This window comes from Puma concolor, chromosome C1 (genome assembly GCF_028749965.1).
Source record: "Puma concolor isolate L17-30 chromosome C1, mPumCon1.1.hap2, whole genome shotgun sequence".
Lineage (NCBI taxonomy): Eukaryota > Metazoa > Chordata > Mammalia > Carnivora > Felidae > Puma > Puma concolor.
In genome coordinates, this window is record NC_141674.1 from 158,160,286 (window position 1) to 158,183,224 (window position 22,939).

Below are 22,939 nucleotides of genomic sequence, written 5' to 3' on the forward strand. Positions count from 1 at the left end.
TAAGAACAAGGTAAAAGCAATAGCATACTTTTTCAAGAAAGAAATTAGTCTTTGCCGCTTCAGCCTTTTGCTTATGATCACCAGATATGAGTAATGGAGAAACAAATATATTACTTGTAGCTACCATGTATTCGTCTTTTGTTATAAAAAGTGACATTTTGCAAAGTAAACCATTTCCCAGTTTCCTACTTACAGAATAAAGGGGAGACTTACCTGGCATCTTGGGGCTGGGGGTCGGGGGAGGGAGAAGGAAGCCACATTCCTAGCAGGTAAGCCTATAAAATGCTATGTCACAAAGAAAGTCAGAATGACCTTTTCCAAGAGGTAAGAGGGCAGTTACCCATACGGCATTAGTTAAGGACTGATGAAAGGCTGGCTTGAACTCAAGTCTCTACCCACTAGTCCGTGGAGCACATTAAACATAAATGCTTTGCCCAGATGGCCACAGGGAATAGGAAGAGACAAACACACTACTTCCCAGTACCCAACAGCTGTACGTGGTCTAGACCAGCAATTTGCAAAGACAGTGAGGGCATATTTTCATGTATATGTGTTTATTTACATATATGTCCACACATATATCAGAATCTCGAAGAAAGGAATGAGAAAGGTACAGAAGAAGACATGGGTTTTCTAATCGAATAAACACTGGCCAGAACAATCTTTCCAGCTTCCTCTCACATGGGCTGGGTTAGGAGGTAGTTTATCTGGGCCCAGAGAGGGGACAAGTGATCTCGAGTAGATTTCAAATGGGGAACGGGGAATGAAGAAATTGTGCGGCAGGGACCAACACTAGGTGGCAGGGCTTTGATTCTTGAGAAGCACGTAACTTTGGAGGTTTCTAAGAGGAGGCAGCTGGACCTACGAGGGAGTGTTGGCTGGTGGCACTAGAGAGGGCAGGTGACTTCCACCTTGTGTATAGGAGATCACTGAGGGTGACTCCATGACCCACATTTATTTATGATTTAACAGTGAGTCTCGAACAGACTCCTCGATGAATGTTTTTATTTTATTTTTATTTTTTTATTTAAAAAAAAATTTTTTTAACGTTTATTTATTTTTGAGACAGAGAGAGACAGAGCATGAATAGGGGAGGGGCAGAGAGAGAGGGAGACACAGAATCTGAAACAGGCTCCAGGCTCTGAGCTGTCAGCACAGAGCCCGACGTGGGGCTCTAACTCATGGACTGTGAGATCATGACCTAAGCCAAAGTCAGACGCTTAACCAACTGTGCCACCCAGGCGCCCCACGACGAATGTTTTTAAATGTTGTTGTTAAATGTCAATCGTAACCACACACACATGCACACAGATTTATATTCTGGGACATCAAGATTAAGTTCATCTCAGGGATCAAGCTACCAGCTCCACTTGAAAGTCACAATCACTAACTTCAAGTGATTGCTGGTGCAGCCTGCTCATCTTACCACATTTCCCTGGTAAATTTACTCTCCAGCTCTCCTACACGATTTCCTTCATCTCTCAAACCCCAAATATTTTTTCCTTCCTCACTCTCAACTGATCACACTCATTTTAATGAGACAATATAAACAACAGAAGACTTCCACCTTCCTGTACCCAACCCCACCAAACTCCTTGCACGTTTGCTCACCCTTCTGCTGTGGTGGATGTGCTGTCCAACAAGTGACCTCTCCATACTTCTAACTAAGGCTGATGTCTATGTGGATGTTTAGGTATCATCCCTTCCCACCCATCTGAGGACACCAGTCTTACAATGTCCTCTATCTTATTTCATGTTTCCTTCTCAACTGGATCATTCCCATTAACTTATAAATAATGCTTTTTTAAAAACAACTCCCGGGGGAACCCAGGTGGCTCAGTCGGTTAAGCGTCTGACTTTGGCTCAGGTCATGATCTCACAGTCCGTGAGTTAGAGCCCCACGTCGGGCTCTGTGCTGACAGCTCAGAGCCTGGAGCCTGCTTCAGATTCTGTGTCTTCCTCTCTCTCTGTCCCTCCTCTGTTGTCATTCTGTCTCTGTCTGTCTCAAAAATAAATAAACGGTAAAAAAAAATAAAGAAAGAAAAAAACTCTGTTCACTCCATATTTTCACTGGGATACCCCATTTCTCTGCTCCCCTGTATAGTAAGTTTCTGTTAAGAGCTGTCTGTATTAACATGGAACCTATTCTTGCTATCTGGTGTTCTCTCTTGGCACTCTGTCCCCAATCCAGTTAAGTCAGGCTTTAATCCCCAACATTCCACTGAAACAACACTTGCCAAGGTCAAGAATGTGCTCCATTTTGCCAGATATGCAAATTCTTAGTTCCCATTGTACTTGATCTAATAATAGCAACTGATGTAGTTTTTCACCCATTCTTTCCTGAGCCGTTTCCTCTGTTTGGTTTACAGGACCACCATTCTCTCCTCCACTGCACCAGCCTGTCCTTACCAATCTGCTGACTGCTCCTTACCCAAGTACCACTTGAGGGCATGCCAGATGACTTCTCTATCTTTACCCACTCCCTAGGTGATCTCATCCAATTTCACAGCTTTAAATACTGTATGTGCCAATATTCTCAAATTAATTATTATCGCTAGCCCATTATCTTTATGTTGACATCACATAAAGATGTCCACTAGACAACTCAAACTCAGTACTTCTGGAACTGAATTCTTGATTCCACTCAAACCTGCAACTCCAACTCTCTTTCCCTCCATTTATCCATATTTTCATGCCCAAACTTCGAGTAATCTTTGCATTCTCTCCTCTCTCTCCAGAATTCAATAATTACTTGCCACCTCCATTACTCCTCACTCACATCATCACTGTTTACATCGTTGACATGGCCTATCAATGGGCTCTCCACTTCCACCCTAAAAATAGTGTCTGTATGGTCTATTCTCCATAATTCAATCACAGTGCTTGCTTTAAAATGTAACTCAGGGGCACCTGCGTGGCTCTGTTGGTTTAGTGTCCAACTTCAGCTCAGATCATGATCTCACAGTTCATGAGTTTGAATCCGACATCGGGCTCTCCACTGACAGCAGAGCCTGCTTCAGATCCTCTATCTCCCTCTCTCTCTGCCCCTCCTCTACTCTCTCTCAAAAATAAACCAACATTAGAAACAAAATAAAAATAAAATAAAATATAACTCAGATATGCTCACAAATCTCCAATGATTTCCCACCCAATAACAGTAAAGTCCAAAGTCTTCACCACAGGCTACGTGGCCCTACATGATTCAGCCCCTGAATCATCATCTGGCCTGCTCCCCTACCCCTCTGGCCACACTGTTTCCCTGGCTGTTTTTATAATCGCTTATAACATGCTTCCTGCTCAGAATCTTAGCAATCACTGTTTGCTCTGCCTGGAACTCTCTTCCTGCAAACAATCTCATGGCTTGATTCTTTACATCTGTCAGGTGTATCTTCAAACACTACTTTATTTAGAGAGCCCTTCTGTGGTAGGCAGAGTTCTATGACACTTTCCAATATCGCTGTCCCCTGGTATACATGCCCTACATAATCCTCTTCAATGGATATGACCAAGCCCTTTAAATATGATGGGCTGTCATTCCCATGATTAAGTTACGTGATAGAGCAAAGGTAAAGGGATTTGCAGATGTAGCTCCAAAGCAGTTGATTCTGACTTCATCTAAAGGGGCATTAACTTAGATGGGACGGGCTTAATCAGGTGAAAAACCTCTCACAAAGGGACTGAGCTCTTGAAGGGGAGGAGAGATGGTTTCTTTTTGCCTTTGAAAAAGGCAAAGTCGTACTGTAAACTGTGTGTGGAATGGGGAGCCTGTACAGAGGCCAAGGACCTCAGTCCATGACTGTCAGGAACTGAATTCTGCCAACACCCAAATTAGTTGGAAGACGACCTCGAGCTCCAGCTGAGAACAACTTAACTGCCGCCTTGTGAGACACACCAGAAAGCCCGTCTGAGCTGTGCCAGACTTCTGACCTACCAAAACTGAGATAACAAATGGGTGTTGTTTTAAGTCACTAAATTTGTGGTAACCTGCTACACAGTAGTAGAAAACTCGTATGCCTTCCTTACTATGGGATAGCACCCCCATACTTTCTATACTCCTGATGGAGATTACCCTTCAGAGAACTTGACATCGTGTAAGTAATATGAGTATTTGAACACTTCCTCCCTGCCTGTAGAATGTAAGTTCCTAGGGGGCAAGAAATTTGTCTTTTGTTTCATTCCCCCGTTGTATCACAGCAACTCAAACAGGGCCATGCGCAGAGCAGGTGCTCAAGAAATACTTACAGAATGAATGAATATATTCGCTGCTTACATTTATGGCAGCACAGGGTGACCACAGAAACTTAATAGCATTTAACTTTTAACTTTAAAAGGTTATTTCTCAAAGTACAGGGACTGCCCTGAGAGGAGACCAACTGTATATTTTGAGAGATTCATGAGTTCTCAAATATGAAAAAAACTGGTGTAAACAAATACTTTGAACACATTTAGAAAAATAATGTATACCACTAGGCATGAACATATATTCAACAAAAGTCATACTAAAATTCATTTCTAAAATAATAAAACACAATCCATTTCTATTTTTTGGAAGTATTTCTAGGTGATTAGATTCAGAAAAATATCATTGATAGGTCTTAATTTCAGTAACATTTTTAAACGAATCCTTTTATGATATCCCTCTGAGCAGACAGCTGAATGTCCACTAAAAAGCAGTAAAGTCAATACGATTTGTTTCTGGTTGAGCACCTATACCAAAAAATACTAGTCAATTATTGAAAGCCATGTAGAAAATGAGTGGTTTCTAACAGATGCCAGAAGACTGTTCTATTCGAACTGTTGAACATGTAAAATCAATGTCATGGATAAAGCTGTAAAAACAGGTTTATCCGATTGGCAAATGACATGTATCCAAACATTATAACTAATATGACACACTGACAATCATGAGTGAAATGTATGGCGGAGGGGAGGCAAGCAATGGGTCAAAGCCAACAGGTTCATGATTAATAGTGACAAATGTTAAGACATACAAAATGAATTTGAAAACACAAGTTGCAGTTCCAATTAGGCTTGACAGCCTTCCAAGAGGGAAACACAAAATCAGAGCTTTTGTTTGGCTGTTAGGTCATGCTGTATCTGTCACCAAAGTGCACAGCTGTTTCATTTTTTTTTTTTCAATGTTTTTTTTATTTATTTTTGGGACAGAGAGAGACAGAGCATGAACGGGGGAGGGGCAGAGAGAGAGGGAGACACAGAATCGGAAACAGGCTCCAGGCTCCGAGCCATCAGCCCAGAGCCTGACGCGGGGCTCGAACTCACGGACCGCGAGATCGTGACCTGGCTGAAGTCGGACGCTTAACCGACTGCGCCACCCAGGCGCCCCAAGTGCACAGCTATTTCAAAAAGCAATGAAAATGTAGGCTGATTTAGGAGAAATACGTACATAGACAGATGGACACTAAGCATTGTTTCTCAGCTTATTTGAATGTAGCACCCTTTCTTCATTAAGATCATGAAGGATTGGGATCTAACCCACAAACTCGGGGAAAAAACCACCCAGAGCCATGAGGAAAAAGGTAACAAAAGCAGATACAGGCTAAATGTTAATAAAGGTGAACGGCCAGAATTGTAAGGAGGATATAAAACCATATTATGAGACGCAAGGTTACTTGGACTGTTTTGCCTAGGAAAAAGGAACAAGCCTTGTAAAAACACAAATGGCTCTCAAAAAAACAAGGGAATGCCCTTGTTCTATATCGTTCTAGTACCCAGAGCAAACTGTATCTGGAGGTAAGGCTTAGGAATATGTATGCATTTTAAAACACTCTCCAGGAGACTTTCATCCAGAGAACCTGATATCTGCTCTAAGGGCCAGAATTTGAGCCCAGAATAGGAAGCCCAGAATAGGAAGATCAGCTGAATCTCAGGGAAGAAGATTGAACCATAACAAAGCATTTTAGTATCGTAGGAGTGGTCCATGGAAAAAGAGTCAAAGTATGCACAGAAGCTAACTAAATATCTAGTGCACCACTAAAGAGAACGTTCCTGCGTATGTAAAGTAGGAGACTGGACCACCGCACTCTGAAGGTCACCCCCAACACCGCACACTCAAGTGGGCTGGATGGTAACCTCCACAGTCTCAGTCACGACCGTATCTCAGGAATCAACAAGGAGCCTGGCACAGTGGTTGTACCGCAAGTATCAGTGGAATGAATAAAAATAAACGAACAAGTGAAAAATAGATGAAAGCAGTACCTGGTTCCAAAGTCAAATAAAAAAGGAATGGGCTATTTCATTCTTTGGAGAGCAATAAATATATTTTAATTGTGAACCATGATCAAGGACACTTTCAAATAGAAGGAAAATAGTCTTGTTATATAGTTATATATATATATAACTATATATATATAACTATATATATATATATATATATAGTTATATAGCTTCACTTCTTGACCAGAAATCATCTCTGAATTAAATCACACCAAGCCTTAGTGTGCAGTCCCCCTGGTTAAGTGTGTGAAAACACACCACAGATTGTAAATGACCAGCACAAGCACGGGGTGATTATGGTGATGATTATCTACCCTGACAGTCTAAGATAACTCAGAGGGCTGGAAACTAACCTTGAAAACAAATCGGCTTTTTATAGCCACAGCTCTGAAAATGGTCCATCAGCCATGTGCTTTATTTGTTTAATTGTCAAGGGAGAACCTATGTGTAACTTACTTTAAAACACCTTCAAAAATGTGACCGTAATCTCACTGACTTGGTAAATTAAGCTGTTTACTATAATTAAGTGGAAGCAAATATGTTTTAAGACACATTCTTAACGAAGAATATACACCTTACGACGTACCTCAATATTTAAAAATCCATGACGCAGAAAGAACTTTTCATTCACTAGATACAAAGTCTACACTGTCAGACACCATATTTGTATCCATTTCCTAGAAGACGGAGGGTTCTTTCAAAATACATCTGTCATTTCTCCACAGTAGCTGATCAAACCTGCCACTGAAAAATGTTCTGAACAGGCAACTTGTAGTACAAGCACGGTTTATTTCTGTCAGAGACTGACTGCTGAAGTGTGAAAGAAACTCATTAAAAATCTCTTACTGTGATCTTACATTGTAAAAAAAATTTTTTAAAGGAAAAAAAGCCCAAGAAAGAAAAGGCAAGGGGGGAAAAAAAACCAACTTAATGAAGGGTACACTGAGCCTGCAGATACACTCATATGGTGCTTTCTTTCTCTTTAGTAAGCAATTAGAAAAAGACCCATTAGTCCTGGGAATACAGCATACACTAGCTGTTTGCAGAAATCAAGTAAGTTAACAATTTTATTTTATGTTAATATTATGAAAAGTTAATGAAGGAGATAAGAATATTATACTATAGGAAGAGCAATACAAAATAAACAATATTATTTACCTTAATCTTAAAACGAGGTTCACAGCACAAGAAGCTTCTCTGTAGTCTTCGCTAGCATTGGGTAGCCCCTTTAAAGACAAAACCGCAAACACTGTTATCAACTTGGAAAAACGATCGTGATATCCCTTGATTCACATGACCCTTTCTGGAAATTTTGAAACTAGGTCTTTACAGAGGGCAGGTCCCATTTGGCCACAATAATACCCCTATATGAAGGTTGGAATGATGCCTAATTCCCAACACAACTGGAGATCCAAACAGATCTGTTTTCAAACAGAAAACCTCAATGGTAGCATGGGTCCTATGAACAATTGGTATAAGCTGCAGCAAGTCCAAGGAAGAAGGGTCAGCCATCTTAAAGGAGCATCTTGCAACCTGAGCCACTGACTGACTACATCCATTGGGATTTAGTCCCAACACAAAGGTTGGGCACCTTAAACCTCAGGATGCAAAGGAAAGTGGAATCCAGTAGATTAGGTCACTGTTTATCTTCCCTGCGTTTCTCACCTAGAACTGATTTCCATAAATATAAATCATCAACCACAAATGCCTCTACTCCATAGCTCCTCCTGACTCCTACAAATCCTTAGAAATGAGCAGACCTTCTTGTTGGGAGTAGAAAAATAGAGATTTTGGATCAAGACTTGCCTCTGCCACTGACCAGACATGCAATCATGAGCAAGTCATTCCCTGAACCTATTTTCCCACTTACAAAATGGGGATAATACCGGTCTCAAAAGTTTGCTGGAAGAACAAATATATGAAAACAACTCATCAACTACGTGTTACATAATATCAGTTATCCTAATCCCCTTTCCTGTTTCCCTTATTCTATTCACTTCCTGACAAATTACTATTCCTCACTTGCCTTTTATCATTCAACCAGTCCCTGAAGTTTATCTCAAGGTGTTTTACTGAGTTGCCTGATATGGAGTAAAAAGACCTAAACTGAATCCTGTCTCTGCCTCTAACCAGTTATATGACCTCATGTGAGCCAACTTCTGCAAGCCTATGCTTCTTTGGCTATAAAATAAGGGCCAAGGACTAGCTGTCTGACTTCAAAACAGGCTTCCTGCAACCATGAAATTCCATTATTCTCTCCTCAGTATACAGCTGTTTTCATAAAACACACATCAGGTAGGATAAAAATGAATTTATCAAGGGATGTGCAGATTTGGGGGACAAAGTTGTGATCCTAAGGCTGATGATGCTTGATAGTATAATGACTTTGAAAGCAAAAGGGCTTGCTTACTAATTATACAGTGAAACCAGAATGGGGGTCTGCACTCTGCTTCTGTGTCCATGTTCCCACCCCTGCACTGCTCAGCACCCAACACGACTCACGGCGCATGTTTTCCGTCATGTAACTTTTAGTATAAATGCATTTTACAGTCAGTGGACTTCCATTTTTACAAGGCAAGTTGTAGAGATAAATTGGCCCATAAAATTCAATGATAAAAGAATTATGAAAACAGGTTATAAAAATCCAACCAGAAGCCAAAAAAAAAGTATCAATTAATTATACTGTTTTATAGCTAAAGTCTAACCGAATGGGGAGTCATTTTCTTTCCTTATCTTATTTCACACAGTACCAACAATTTCAGAAGCAGTCTGGTAATCAATCCTTGCTCTTGAACCTATCATTTAAAGGTTGGGGGTCCTGAAAACCATGGTCAATAGTAACAGTACTCTCTTCTCCATACTTATTAAAAAAAGAGAGAGTTTACAAGCCTCCGGTTCTGATGGATTACCCCGAAACTGTCTATCTTCCTAAAATGTTGGTTTTTCTAAAAACAGGTCTACAAATCACCTCAAACATAAAGGACTGGTGGAGAAACATACCTGAGGATCCTGCACAGAAAGGGACCGTATTTGCTCGGGTATACTGCTGGCATTCACCGCCATCTGTTAAGAGAGCCACTGTTACAGCACTTAAGGAAACCAAAATGAGACATTAAGGTCAGTGTGGTTACATTAAGTCCCACTTATCAGAGACAATTTTACATAAGTAATTTTAAAGCAGTCTTTCCCCAAGTGTTGTCCTTTGATGATGTGTATTGGAATCACCTAGGACGCGTGATTAAGATTCCTGGGTCCACCTAGCCTAGGATTCAGAATTTCAGGGAGACGGGAGAGAATGGGTATCTTTAACAAGTGCCCTGGGTGATCCTCCTGATGTTTTCAGAGCCACTGAGCTAAAGCGAAAAGGCATGGACTACTGGATATTTTAAATTTGATAAATTTGGTAACAGAAAGATGCTCTAGGATCATCTTTTTCTTGTCACACAATTTCTATAGGTCTTGTATCTATATGACATAGTCCAACGTTAAAGTTCCCCAATGAAAGGATATTAGGATAGTAACCTTTAATCATCATTTAACCTTTAATCATTACTTTGACTAATGAATGATTTACTCACTGGATTAAGAAAAATACATAAGTAATTGGACTTTTAAAACACATTTCCCCAAAGGAAAAGTCAGAACGACAGGTTATGTTTTTTCCTCAAGGTTGGAAATCCAACCCTAATGTGATACCAAAAGTATTTCTGAGCCCTACTTTCTGTGAACTCTGCCCTTGAACAAAACTTGAAAGACCAGAAAATAAAACTACAAGAGGAACAGCAATGAAAATGAAAAAAAAAAAAAAAACAACAAAAAAAACAAAAAAAAACCCATATTATTTTCTAAGCTTACTATCAATTCTAAAACAATCAGAAGTCATCAGAAATTTTTTTGCAGCAAGTTTTCTAAAGTTTAAGACATGAAATTGTTACTCTGTGCTTCCTCAAAATTGTTGTGCTTCATCACAATATTAGTGATGAAGTCATAGGCGGAAGTGTACTAATGTCTGCAGTTTACTTTGAGATGCATCAGAAAATGAAGACACACTGATGAATGAATAGATGTGCACATGATAAACCAAGTATAGTGATGGTAGGATCTAAATGTAGGTACATAGATGTTTCCTGTAAAATACTTCTAATGTTGCTGTATTTTTGAAAATTTTCATAAAATGTTGGGGGAATATGACAGTGTAAGAAGAACAACCAACCTGTATTCTTTAACCAGCCAGAGGACCTGGGCCTACACCAAATGATCTTTTGTGAAGAATCTTTCAGGCTGATTGATCCCATCGTCTCACTTAAGGTTTGAGATACAACCAAAAGCCACATCAGCACTTACAGAATATCCCACCTCTAGTCCAGGGACCACTGTAAACTGAAAAAACCTTAATGGCATTTACTAGAGATGAAAACTTGTCTTCCTCCGTGGGAGGTCCCATCTCCTGCCCTGCTCCCTTATTCCTGGGCCATGATCAGGAAGGAGAGCTAGTTACCTGCACTGGGGACTGGATCCCCAAGCACCCTGTGCAACCTCACTCTGTAGGCGTAATCCTGCACCTAATGAAGGGACCAGCCTCTGACTCTCACTGGTGCACAAGCAATCTGGGTGATTCCTCAGGAAAATATGAAGAGATGCACAAGAGGGATGGAGAGGGAAGTTCCCTGTACAAAACACCTTCTTTCACAACCAACTAGAATCCTCCAAATTTCACCATTATGGACCTAATTCTATCAGTTCAGCTTATTTATGCCCTCTGGGGCAAATTTTTTCTTTTTGCTTTTTTTCTTTTTGAGAGAGTGTGCTAGCCGAGGAGAGGGAAAGAGGGAGAGAGAGAGAATCTTTTTTTTTTTTTTAATTTTTCACGTTTATTTACTTTTGAGACAGAGAGAGAGAGACAGAGCATGAACGGGGGAGGGTCAGAGAGAGAGGGAGACACAGAATCTGAAACAGGCTCCAGGCTCTGAGCTGTCAGCACAGAGCCCGACACGGGGCTCGAACTCACGGACCGCGAGATCATGACCTGAGCCGAAGTCGGCCGCTTAACTGACTGAGCCACCCAGGCGTCCCTTGAGAGACAGAGAATCTTAAGCAGACTCCCTGCTCAGAGCGGAGCCTGACATGGCACTCAATCCCACAACCTGGGATCCTGACCTGAGCTGAAATCAAGAGTTGGATGCTCAACCAACTGAGCCACCCAGGCGCCCCAATGGGCATACATTTTTAATCATAAAAGCTTACAAGAAAGCCAACATATTAAGCAGGTGTTATTCATCACAGTATAATATAAATTTGCTTGCTGGAATTTTTTTTTTTTTGGCTTTTTTTTTTTTTTTTTTTTTTTTTTTTTTTGCTATAAGAAGTGCATTCAAGGGAAGCCTGGGTGGCTGGGTTGGTTAAGCATCTGACTTGATTTCGGCTCAGGTCATAATCTTGAGCCCCATGCCAGGCTCTGCACTGACAGCATGGAGCCTGCTTGGGATTCTCTCCCTCTCCCTCTCTTCCTCTGTCCCTCCCCTGCTCAAGCTCTCTCTCAAAAAAAATAAATAAACATTAAAAATCAAAAGAACTGCATTTGAGAGAATGGGTGTTTTGGTAGGAAGGGAAGAGGAAAAGAACAGATTAATGGTGGACAACACCCTGGAAACAGGCCTCTGAAACTGGGTAAAAGAGAGGCAAAGATCCCAGAATAGGGAAAAGAAAGGGACAATGTCTGCTAATTTTCCATAGAGCTCTGCTTAATCTTCTCATTTTCTATTTTTAAAAATACTGTGGCTAAATGCAGTGTGTTATCCTGGATTGGATCCTGAGACAAAAAAAGGATTTTAGTACACAAACTAGTGAAATATGAATACAGTCTGAGGTTAGTTGATAATAATGTAACACTTTTGCGTCTTAGTTGTGACAAAAGTACCAGGGTCACATAAGAATTTAACAGTGGGAGATCCTGGGTGAAGAGTGTATGGGAACATTGTATCATCTTTGCACTTTTTCTTGCAATCTAAAATTATTACAAAATAGAAGGTTATTTTCAGAAATACAGAAAGATTTCTGATCACAAATCTAGCTTTTATCACAAAAAAGTCAGAAAGCCAGTCATTTAAAATAAGAACATCTTTTGGAAAATGGTGGCATAAAGGTATCAAGTTAAAGCCATCTGTGATGACAAGGCTAAGTATAATAAATCTGGAGGGAGAAAGCAAATCTTTGCCTCCATCTACAAATGGATATAAAACAAACACGTATCAGAGCTGACAGGCATTTGGAAAACACAATGTCATCAGAAATACATTTGAAAAGCTAAAGGCAGTTTTAGCAATCAGGTAACAGCAATGAGTAAACACAAGCAATAAATTTAGCTTCCACATTGTGACTAATCGCTATAAAATTAACTCAACCTAAACCCTCACCAAATTTCTTTTCTACTCAGAACAAAATATCACAGGAAACAACATTTTCACAACTAACCTAGCCTCGATTCTGTAACAGAATTCTTCAATATGTCTCTTATGGGCTAGAGAGGGCCTGAGTCAACAAACCTTCCACCTGCCTTCATTACACCTGATTAAATAAGGACAACTTCTCCAAGGGGGCTCTGAATCATCTTTCATAGTTTTTTCTCTTCTCCCCCTCTCTCTTTTCTTCTTGACATTTCTGATAGGCAGATATTTGAAGCAAATCTTCAGAAATTTTGAGCACACAATCTTCTCGGATTTCAGTGTGGACTTTGGGATTCAGAGCAGTTGGTGTGGTTTTCCTAGCCAGTGGCTTTTGATCCTAGCCATGTATCAATCACACAAGCAGCTTTCTGAAAACCAGACTTGCCTGTACCTCAGCCCCAACTACCAAATCATAATTTGAGGGCTAGTTCTGGGCATCTGCATTTTTAAAGCTTTCAGCTTTTCTGATGTGAATCTAGGGTTACAAACCATATGTTTTCATGCCACCTAACAGAGGGGCTGTGCTAAAAAAGAATGCTTCTTTAGAAGAAGGCTTAGCAAATGTCTCCCTTGGTTAAAGGAAACCCAAATGAAGTGTGAATGTAAAGATAAAGGCATTTTTACTTTTATGTAGAAAATGAGGATATAAGGCAAAATTGATTTTAAAAGATTATAAAACATGTATCGATTATTTTCAGAATCTGACAAAAACAGATTCCCAAATCACTGGTCAAAAAAGATCAATAATGAGATAATAAATGAAAGGTTTTACAAAAGCTAGGATGGCAAACAGGAAACCCCCACATGAGGAAGCCAGTCTTGCAAATACTACTCCCGACCCCTACCTCCAAAGCGATGAGAAGTTTCTAGAGAGCAGGGCTCTCTGCCTTGTTTTTGTGTAATTCCCACAATGGTACAGTACTTAGCACTGCTTCATGTAAAAAATCAGGCACAGATTAAGTATTTGCTCCATTAACTTCATTATTAATATCACCGTTGCATTATTAACATGAAGTTCTACCACTGGCTTCCACATCCAAGTGGAATACAGTAATAAATAAATGAAATGAGCATGAATTACCTACTTATAAAAAACTATGAGTTACTGGCAGGTCATAACTAATACCTTGCAAGGCTACTTCTAAAATGTCCAGTTAGGAACACAGGAGGACCAGCTTTTAAATGGGTTGGGCTATGAACCTCAAGATGAGCGGTACAACTCTAGAACTTTACAGGTTACACTGGAAATTTTCTTTCAGATTTAGGAGGATCTCCTGGTACAGCCCAATACCAAGCACATCTTCCCAAGGCCCCCCTGACAAACAACCCACCCTGGCCTCCTTAATCTTCTCCAACAAACCCTGTAATACCTAGATATTCTGCCTTATACCTTCCTAGGGAAGCCAAATAGCCCTTTACAAATTAAGCATTTCTACAGCACCCCCTCTTTTATTGGACTATCTTCCTCTGTCTGAATGTAACTACTAAGTAAGGCTACCTTCTCTGAACTTCAGCTCAATGAAATGGCATCTTTGGATTTTTCTGCTCACTTCTGACCTACTCATAAATACGATATGCTTCTTCAGGCACCTGTTTAATGTTTACTTCAGTGTGTGGGTATTCATGTCACCAACGAACATGGAGAGAGCGTCTACTAGATGCAAAGGGAACATAAATATGAATAAAATACTGGCCCAGTCTTCCAGTAGCTTCCAGTCAGCCAAGGAAATAAACTGTGATTTAAATGATGAGCATTCTCGAAAAGCTTATCAAAATGTAAACACTGGCATTTAAACGTGCCACTTGGCACAGATAAGCATTTTCATCCTCAAAGATGTTTAAAGGTATAAGGTACACTGTCAGAGGCTATATAAATTGGTGCTGCTTTTTTTTAGTCTCAGCTTTATGGAGATATAATTGACAAATAAAAATGTAAGATATTTAAAGTGGTTTAGCTTTTGATAGCAGCTATTGAAAAATCCAAAACCAGATTTTGTCAAACGAAAACCCACGGTTCTTTAAATTCTTTAAAATGCTTAACCTGCACATGTGCTCCTTAAAATGCGTACACAAAATGTTAATGGAATGCAGTTTATAATAGTCACCTAAATGTTCACAAAGTTAGTGGTTAAATAAACCACTTCAATCCATCCAAGGTAATACTATTCGGCAGTTAAAATAGAGGCAGATCTACAACAACTAACGTGGAAAGATTTTCCAAGATTTAAGGCAAGTTGCAAAAACCAGAAAGACATTTTTGTGGAATCACCGTGTTGCACACCTGAAATGAACAGAACGCTGCTGCATCAACTATACTTCAATAAAAAAATAAATTTATGGTTTTTATAATCCCATTCACCCTTTTAATATGATACAGGTTTCTTTATTTACATATTTATATGTAAATGAGAAAAAAAAGGCTAGAAGAAAATACTGTAAACTGAAAACCTCTATGGAAAGAAGGAACAGTCACAGGGGCAGGAGAGGTAGCAAAATAAAAGTGGCTCTTCGGGATTTTTTGTTTAGTTCTTCCACACATTTTACAAGTCTTTGTGTCCCTTTCAATAAAGCCTACTCTGACCAACCCATTTAAAAATCACAGTCCCTTAACACACTCCCTGTACTTTCCACACCTTTCTATTTTTTCCCCATTGCTCCTACTCCACTGTAACAAACCACATAATGTACTGATTTATAAAGTCTGTCGCTTGTTTTTTACTTGCTCCTATCAAAATGTAAGTGTCACAATGGGGCACCTGGGTGGCTCAGTCCAGTAAGCATCTGACTCCCGATTTCAGCTCAGGTCATGATCACACGGTTTGTGAGCTCAAGCCCTGCGTCAGGCTCTGTGCTGACAGCGCGGAGCCCGCTTGGGATTCTCTCTCTCTCCCTCTCTCTCTGCCCCTCCCCTGCTCACCCTCGCTCTCTGTCTCAAAATAAATAAATAAAATAAAATTTAAAAAATGTAAGTGCCACAAAGACAGGGATTTCATGGTTTTTTTTTTTTTTTACTGTTGTATCCCCAACACCTCCTAAAACAGTGTGCACAGTAGGTATATATATGTGCATGTGTGCACACATTTGTCACCCATTTACATATTCAACAGTTCTAATTCCCTTTGTAATAGATAAATACGTTTTGCTTCACTTACACAAGTGAATTTGGGTGGTTGGCAAGACAGGGCTACTTTAATTAAAAAGCTGAAAGGACAGAGCAACCATCACTGTATCTGCCCTTAACACAGTTCAGGATACTGAAATGCCAGCTACTGAAATGTGAAAAACAAAAAAGATAACAAAACAAAACAAATGGCCTGAGAAGCCGTGCAATAGCAGGTAGGGCTGATTATTCCTAAAATTTGGTGAAAGTGTTCACATTCAAAGACATGAACCTTTCACAAAAGTAAGGTTTCATGTTTCCTCAATTATAAACTCACACAGGAACAGACGTAGATCACTGGGAAATCAAATTAGTCTAGACACGGCGAAGTGTCTAACACTTTTAAATCCCACCCAAGAAGGTCGACAGTGATGACTGACAGCATGCTATACATTACTCTCTTTCCTGTCTATGCAGAAAACATTCTTGCCAAAAAGATACTGCTAGTATCCACATAACAGATCAGTTATCAAAGCAACTTCAACAAGCACATAGGAGGATACTGTCACAATAAACTTCACAAATCCTCAAGAGGAAGGACCCACAACCCTCAGTCTATACCAGGTTAAGGCAGGACTCAGTGAAAACATGCCAATAAAGACGTCCTGTAGTGAACCAAAATGAATGCTTTCTGAATCACGATGCTACCCGAAATCACGTTATTTTGTTCTATTTCTAAGCAGGTCTGACACTTTTAGTTAGAGACACTCCAGGAAAGAGATGAAAAACCTTGACTCTGCACTTCACTGTAGGTAAAACAGCAAAGTGGGCAGAAGAGGGCAGAGTGCGCGATACCTGGTTAAGATGGTTCTAGAAACCAGCACATGTGTGCGGCCAATGGGTCCTATTGTGGAAGTCCTCACCATCATTTGTAACAGAGGGAGATAACTTCCTTGACAAACCTTATCTTTTATATACAAAATGACAAGATGAATTCCTATGATCAACACAGGAAGAAACAGGAACTGAAGGACAGTTAACAGTGGGAGGTAGGCAGACTGAGAAATCCCTAGGCAAGGCCTATCGGTGTGGCATGAAGAATGGAGAGACCAGAGGGAAGGGAGAATGACAGGGAAACAATAGATTGTAGCTCGGATGTACTCTTCTCAGAAAGTCCAGCTGGCCCCTTGTAGTGGAATCTAAGATTTACTTCACTTCATCAAAAGGAAGCGTCTGCTAGTTAAAACAAAAGAAAAAGTTGGGATGGATATCATCTGTATCCCGAAGTCTTCGGTTTCCTTGATGAGAATTTATCAAGGCACACATTAATTACTAGGTCTGTAAAATATCTGGAGCTATTTAAATATGCTCGAATTTTCTCTAGGAGAATTAGCAAGTCTTCTGAACATCATTAGACATTAGCATTAGGATAATTAACCAGATGGAAGAAGTAAAGTTAATCAAAAGGTGACCAGTTCTCAAAGGGAAGCTGATCAGAGTGTTTCCTGCCTACTAAGTTACCCACTAGATTGTAAAGCACACTCAACCTAGAGCCTCCCACCATTTTAATTATCTGCTTTACTATAAACCAAAAATCTAGAAGAGACTTTGCCTGAATGCCTATTATGTTTTCTACATGACAGTAATATCAAGAGTTGAGATCAACTAAGCTGAGCACTCAGTGGGTGCTTCGTGTGCATGATTTTATCAAATGCTCACAGCAACTTAAAAGTAGTGTGATTGGTCATTACCATCTAACAGAGGAGGAAACAGGCTCAGAGAGTAAAACAATCGGCCCCAAGTTACAAAGACCAAAAGTAACTCAGACAGTATCAGGACCTGCAAAGTCTACATGCCTTTTCTTTTCTGCTACTCCGTGAGGACGAAATTTTGATGTCTCCTCCCCAAATGGATCATACTCTGATACTGCAAGGGGGAGGGGGGCTCGTGGGAGGGGGGGATGGTGAGGTGGCAAAAAAATGTTAAAATAAATCACCACCACTCACCTCTGGATTTTCTTCTTTTACTCTTCGGGACTGTAAAACAATTGCATATCCATTAATACGTGCACACACAAAATGCCACAAACATAAATTGTGCACAGGCTAGCTCACCATCGTCAACATCACTTACCTTTTCTTGAGAAAAAGCGGCCTTCCCTTCTTCACTTTTCTCGTCCATCTCGTCGTCACTCCACTCCCAGTCACCGTCCTCGGTTTTATGAAGGTGACCGCTTGACCCAGGAACTCTTCTCACCTGAATCAAAACACATCCGCCCAGATTTTTCACTAGCAGAACGTGAACAGTGCTCGCTGGTGCTGCTAGTTGGGTCACACAGCACACACCTACGCTGGAAATACCTTGAGTGGTTACGAATTCAGGCAGAGCAGTTAATACCCCAAAAAGACTACATAGCCTGCAGACTCCCACACTCATCCTCTTTCCAAAGATACTGTGTTCTCGAAACGCATTACTATACACCAAGAGCAAAATATTTTGGAAGAATACCACGTGCGTCAGCCACAGGGATCAAATCCATCTTTCCCTTTTGCTTCATTTAATACTTCGTTAATTACTACACACTAAAGGCCATGTGATTAGCTTCAAGACTGCCTAAGGAAACGCAAGCAAGCAACAGACTGCTGACAGAGGGAAGGCGAGGGAGTCAGGCAGCCTAATGAAACACCTCCGTCTAGGACTGATCAGCAATCTAAAGCCTCCATCAAAAAAGCAAATACCCTTTTGTTGCCACCTTGCTCTTTGTCAGAACCTGACATCACACTTGTTTTCCCAAGATTCTGCTCAACCTACCTAAGCAAAACGAAACAGCATCAGACTATTCTTAACACACCTTGTAACACTTTTGAGACTTGGGGGATTGCTAGAAACATGGCAAGATAATCAGCAGCCATGCCGGATCATCCAAACAGGTTATAACAGTCTTCTGCAAGGATTTCAAGTTTATTTGAACTTGTGATTAGAGATGTAGATGTGATTCAGGGGTATTTTCTTCAAATGCCTGTGTGGTTGAAAAAGCAAAACTTTTAAAAGGACAGGATGACTGAGAATGATGAGCCTCTGACCAAAGTAATTTGCGCTAAAAAAAACAGATTCAGATGTAACTGAACAAAGCAATGTAGCAGCGAACATGTGAACGTAACAGCCAGTGAGTGATCCACTGATTCAGAGGAACTTCAAGGGGAGAGGGACCCTGGATAGGGTCTAGTCCAACCCCCTCAATTTACAGATGAGGAAATGAAGGCCCAGGCCCGGAAAGTGATGGAAGATTGAAGATCATCACAAGGCTAGAGGGACAAAATTAAGGCAAGAATAAAAGCCCTCAGATTCCCATTCAAATGCAAATCTTATGCCACTGAATGGTAACCGTGAAACGGAAGTTGTCTAAAAACATCCTGCGAAGACTTTGAAAGACTTATGATGTGAAGAAAGACTAATTTCCGTAATGCAAACTAGTTGGTTATATCATGGGAGCCTCATTAATCCTGAGGGAAATGCCACAGACCTTAAATGTAAGGTTAAGTATTTACACACGTTTGATCAATGTCAATTCATAATCAAAACAGGCTCGGGGGTGGGTCTGACTTAAAGGAATTATCCTGTGGAATCTGTAAAAGCAAGCCTGACCACTTGGTCTAGAAGATCTGAACTCCAGGATGGAAAGTTCAAAAGTAAAAAGTTCTTATTCATAAGTAAAACAGTTATGCTTAATGGGGGGGGGGGGGGGGGGGAAGCTTCTCTCCACTCCAAAAAAACGAATTCGAATTTGAAACAACCCCTTCTGTGTTTGACATAAGATATTTTTTCCATTTGCATGTTCTGAGTCATTGGAAATGACCTATTCTAATGATAATGCTTTATAGATGCTGGCAAAGTACCGTATGGAGAAAATGCTGAAACTCACTTCACTTTCAGAACAGACTGCTCTTTAAAACTACAAAGAAATGGGTAGGGGAAGAGAAAATGATTTTCTATTGACATATACTGTAAAATTATTTTCTTAGCAATACTAATCATGATGATAGTACAGGAAAATCTGTTAATGACTACATTGAAAGAATGTAAAGCCACATCTATCTCAAAACATACTATTAACTAAGAAGTGAGAAAACAAGGAAAACTGTTATCAGAAATAGAACAAAACTCTACCTTTACTGAAACTGCAATAATGAAGCACAGTTCACAAATTGGTATTCTTCAAGCACCTAAAACTTAAGAGGTTATGCTAAGGAAATCCCTCCAACAGCAGAGAGAGTACAGCTTTACATCTTAAAACTTCGTTTATGCCCCTTTTTCCTCTCTGTTTACAAGATGTGTCAACAGTTTTGTTTCCACAGGCAGGATCCAACCACAGACAATAAAATGGGCATCTTCTATTTTATTTTAGAACCCAGGCTGTCTCCCTCCTAGTTTTATTTGCCGGAAGAGAGACAAAGAAAATGTCTAAGATGATGACCTCAGACATTGAGGGAAATGGCGGCATCGGCCTTTAAGTCATAAATATTGAACAAACAAATGTAGAAATTAAGACTAAAACATTATAAAATCTATGTAGCATAAAATACTGGTACAGGAGTAGGAAGAATAAGAATACAGATTTGTAATGAGCCTTTCCTGGTTTCCTGAAAGGAAAAGAACTTGCAACATCATTTCAAACCCAGGTTTCATGGTATCTTTATGGGACACTGATCTACACTGAAGAGACCAGGAAGCAATTCGAGGAAGCTACATCCTTGCAGGGAGTTTGCAGGGACTACAACCAACAACTTCTACCTTCCAAAGTCAAGGCAACTACGTTTCACATAGTTTAACAAACGGGGTTCTTATTTAGGAACTGAGGAATACTCTACCAACTAAAAATTTCAAAACAAAACAAAACAAAAGATGTGTAAAGGCTTCTGTCCTTCCCCATCGTCCACAATGACAAGGATGGGAGTTATTCACCCTCAGAATCTGGATTGCATAACTGCTGCATTGTTCTCGTTCTGTTACATAATTTGATCATCTAATAAAGCCAAGAGGTGGTAGCTGAGGCTTAAACAAAAGAATCCGATACTTCTCAGAGAAATGGGCTCAGTCATAAGCTCACAAATTCCTCAGGCCCAGCAATAAGTTAGAGAAAGTTTTACAGGCAGCGACATTCAGTCCCAAGACTGGGAATAAAATGCAATTGAGCAGTTCCACCCGCACGTCATACCTCCCAAGAGGAGAGTAGTATTTTCTTCCCTTTCTCGAAACTGCGTCTTTATGAAAATCCATTTTTACAAAATGAACTGAAGTTCTGATTCCCACCAGAAAAGAAGTCAGGTTCAGACGCGCAGAGGAACAGTGTGGTCTCGGGCTATGTCTGGTGGCCACAGGGTCATGTGTCCAAAGCAGAGCGGGGATGAAGCAGCCACGAGTAGGGAAAGGCGGCAACAAGGGGGAAGTCACTGGAGGGGTCTCTCTGGTCTTCCCAGGGGTGCCCCTCTGAACAGGAGCTTTCTATACATATCAGGACCCAGGATCTCTGTACAACATCCCAGGTGGCCAGCTGGCCCCTGACACCAGAACAGGAAGCAAGGTATGAAAGACAGTAGAAGACAGCCAGCAGGTAAGCTCTCCATACAGGGTGTTAAAACATGTTAGAAATTAAAGTGTGTTTCTCTAACAAAGGATGAATGTGACCCAAAGAGAAAGTGACCAAAATTTAGCAGAATTTGTCCAATCCTGCCTGGCGCCTCTTTCTGAGGCACTTGCCAGCTGCTTCCACAGCTACATTAACTTCTCCCTGGAGGCAGGATTTCAGCGTCTCCTCGGAATGATTTCCCTATCAACAGGAATCCTGTGCTCCACTTCTCCTCCACCCGTCGAACGTGTAATCCGACCACAGCCTGAACCCAAGTGATCCAGACATGGTAGAAAGCAATACACAGTAACTTTTCCTTTATCAGGCATTGTACTGACCAGAGTGTAAAAAAAAAAAAATGTTTCTAATTAATTGCTGTTTACAATGTCCTTGAGACACTGCCAAGCAAACAAAAAGCCTTCTAAATCATCAAAAATAATGAATAAGAGTAGACTCAGGTTTCAGCAGTGAATATTTTACTGTTCCCCTACTTCATACTCTGACATCGCCTCCTGTGACCTCTCTGACACTTCCGTCCCCCACCTACCGCCTGGCCTCACTGTGTTCTCCAGCCCTCAGCCTTCCCCTGCCTCTTCCATCAGGGCCTCCTGGCTTCACCCCCACCTTATAAGATCTGGAGCCCACGGTGGACTCGGCTGACGCTGCACTTAGCACACCCCACCCTACACCCCCTCTGCCTCCTGTACAAATCACACCTGGGAGGAACGTGGGGTGGGGGGCTCACCAAACATCCTTCATCCCTGAGCGAATGGAGAATAGCCATGCTGCCTGGTGCCATTAGAGAGACTCTCTGGCCATGCCTAGGGGCAACAGTGCTGCCACAACCCAGCCACTCAAGGGCGGGGGCGGGGGAGTTCCTGGCCAAGCAGCAACAGCATCACTGGAGAGCTTATTAGAAATGCTGCATGTTGGGCCCCACCCCAAACCCACTAAATCAGAACATTCCTTTTAGCAAGAGCTTCAGGTGATTCCTATTCTCACTCAGGTTGGAGAAGCACTGTCCTCATCACTGGTTGTTAGCCTACTCCCTCTCCCCAGCCCATACCAGCTGTTATTTATAGAAGAGAGTTACTACTACGCGCTGACAACTTGAAAGATATTAACTAACTTAATCTTCACAGTAGCCTTGAGAGTTGAGAATCATTTTACTCCCCCATTTTTCTGAGGGAAAACCGAGGTGCAGGGAAGTGAAACACCTGGCTCAAGCCCATACAGCTGGAAGAGATGGTGCCAGGCTGGGGGACCAGGATCCTGACCCCAACTTTCCAGGGCCAGGCTCTGCTACTGTGGCTCACAGGGGAACCCCATCCTACCCAGCTCCGGTCATTTCAAACAGCTCCACCTGTCACCCTGGGTGCACCACGTCCTTCCAGCCTATACCCAACACTTCTACATGTTTCTGATCAGCTCCTTCACACTCTTCCTCCCTCTTTGCCTCTTTCCCTCCTGTGTGTAGGAAAATGGATCCCCTTTCCTTTAAAAGCCAATGCCTCCTGTGTGCTCATTTATCCATAC

At 41.0% G+C, this 22,939-nt stretch overlaps 1 protein-coding gene across 2 annotated transcripts in view; it reads right to left on the minus strand.

Moving 5' to 3' along the window:
* The window catches only part of STK39 (serine/threonine kinase 39), a 312,573-nt gene that overhangs the window by 122,560 nt on the left and 167,074 nt on the right, over window positions 1–22,939 (minus strand). For both annotated transcript variants that reach the window (XM_086718821.1, XM_086718822.1), the window contains exons 11-14: window positions 17,911–18,033; window positions 17,784–17,813; window positions 9,235–9,297; window positions 7,393–7,460 (exon numbers count right to left, since the gene is read on the minus strand). In XM_086718821.1, the coding sequence (XP_086574947.1) occupies window positions 7,393–7,460; window positions 9,235–9,297; window positions 17,784–17,813; window positions 17,911–18,033 (284 nt within the window). The remainder of the gene's footprint in view (window positions 1–7,392; window positions 7,461–9,234; window positions 9,298–17,783; window positions 17,814–17,910; window positions 18,034–22,939) is intronic.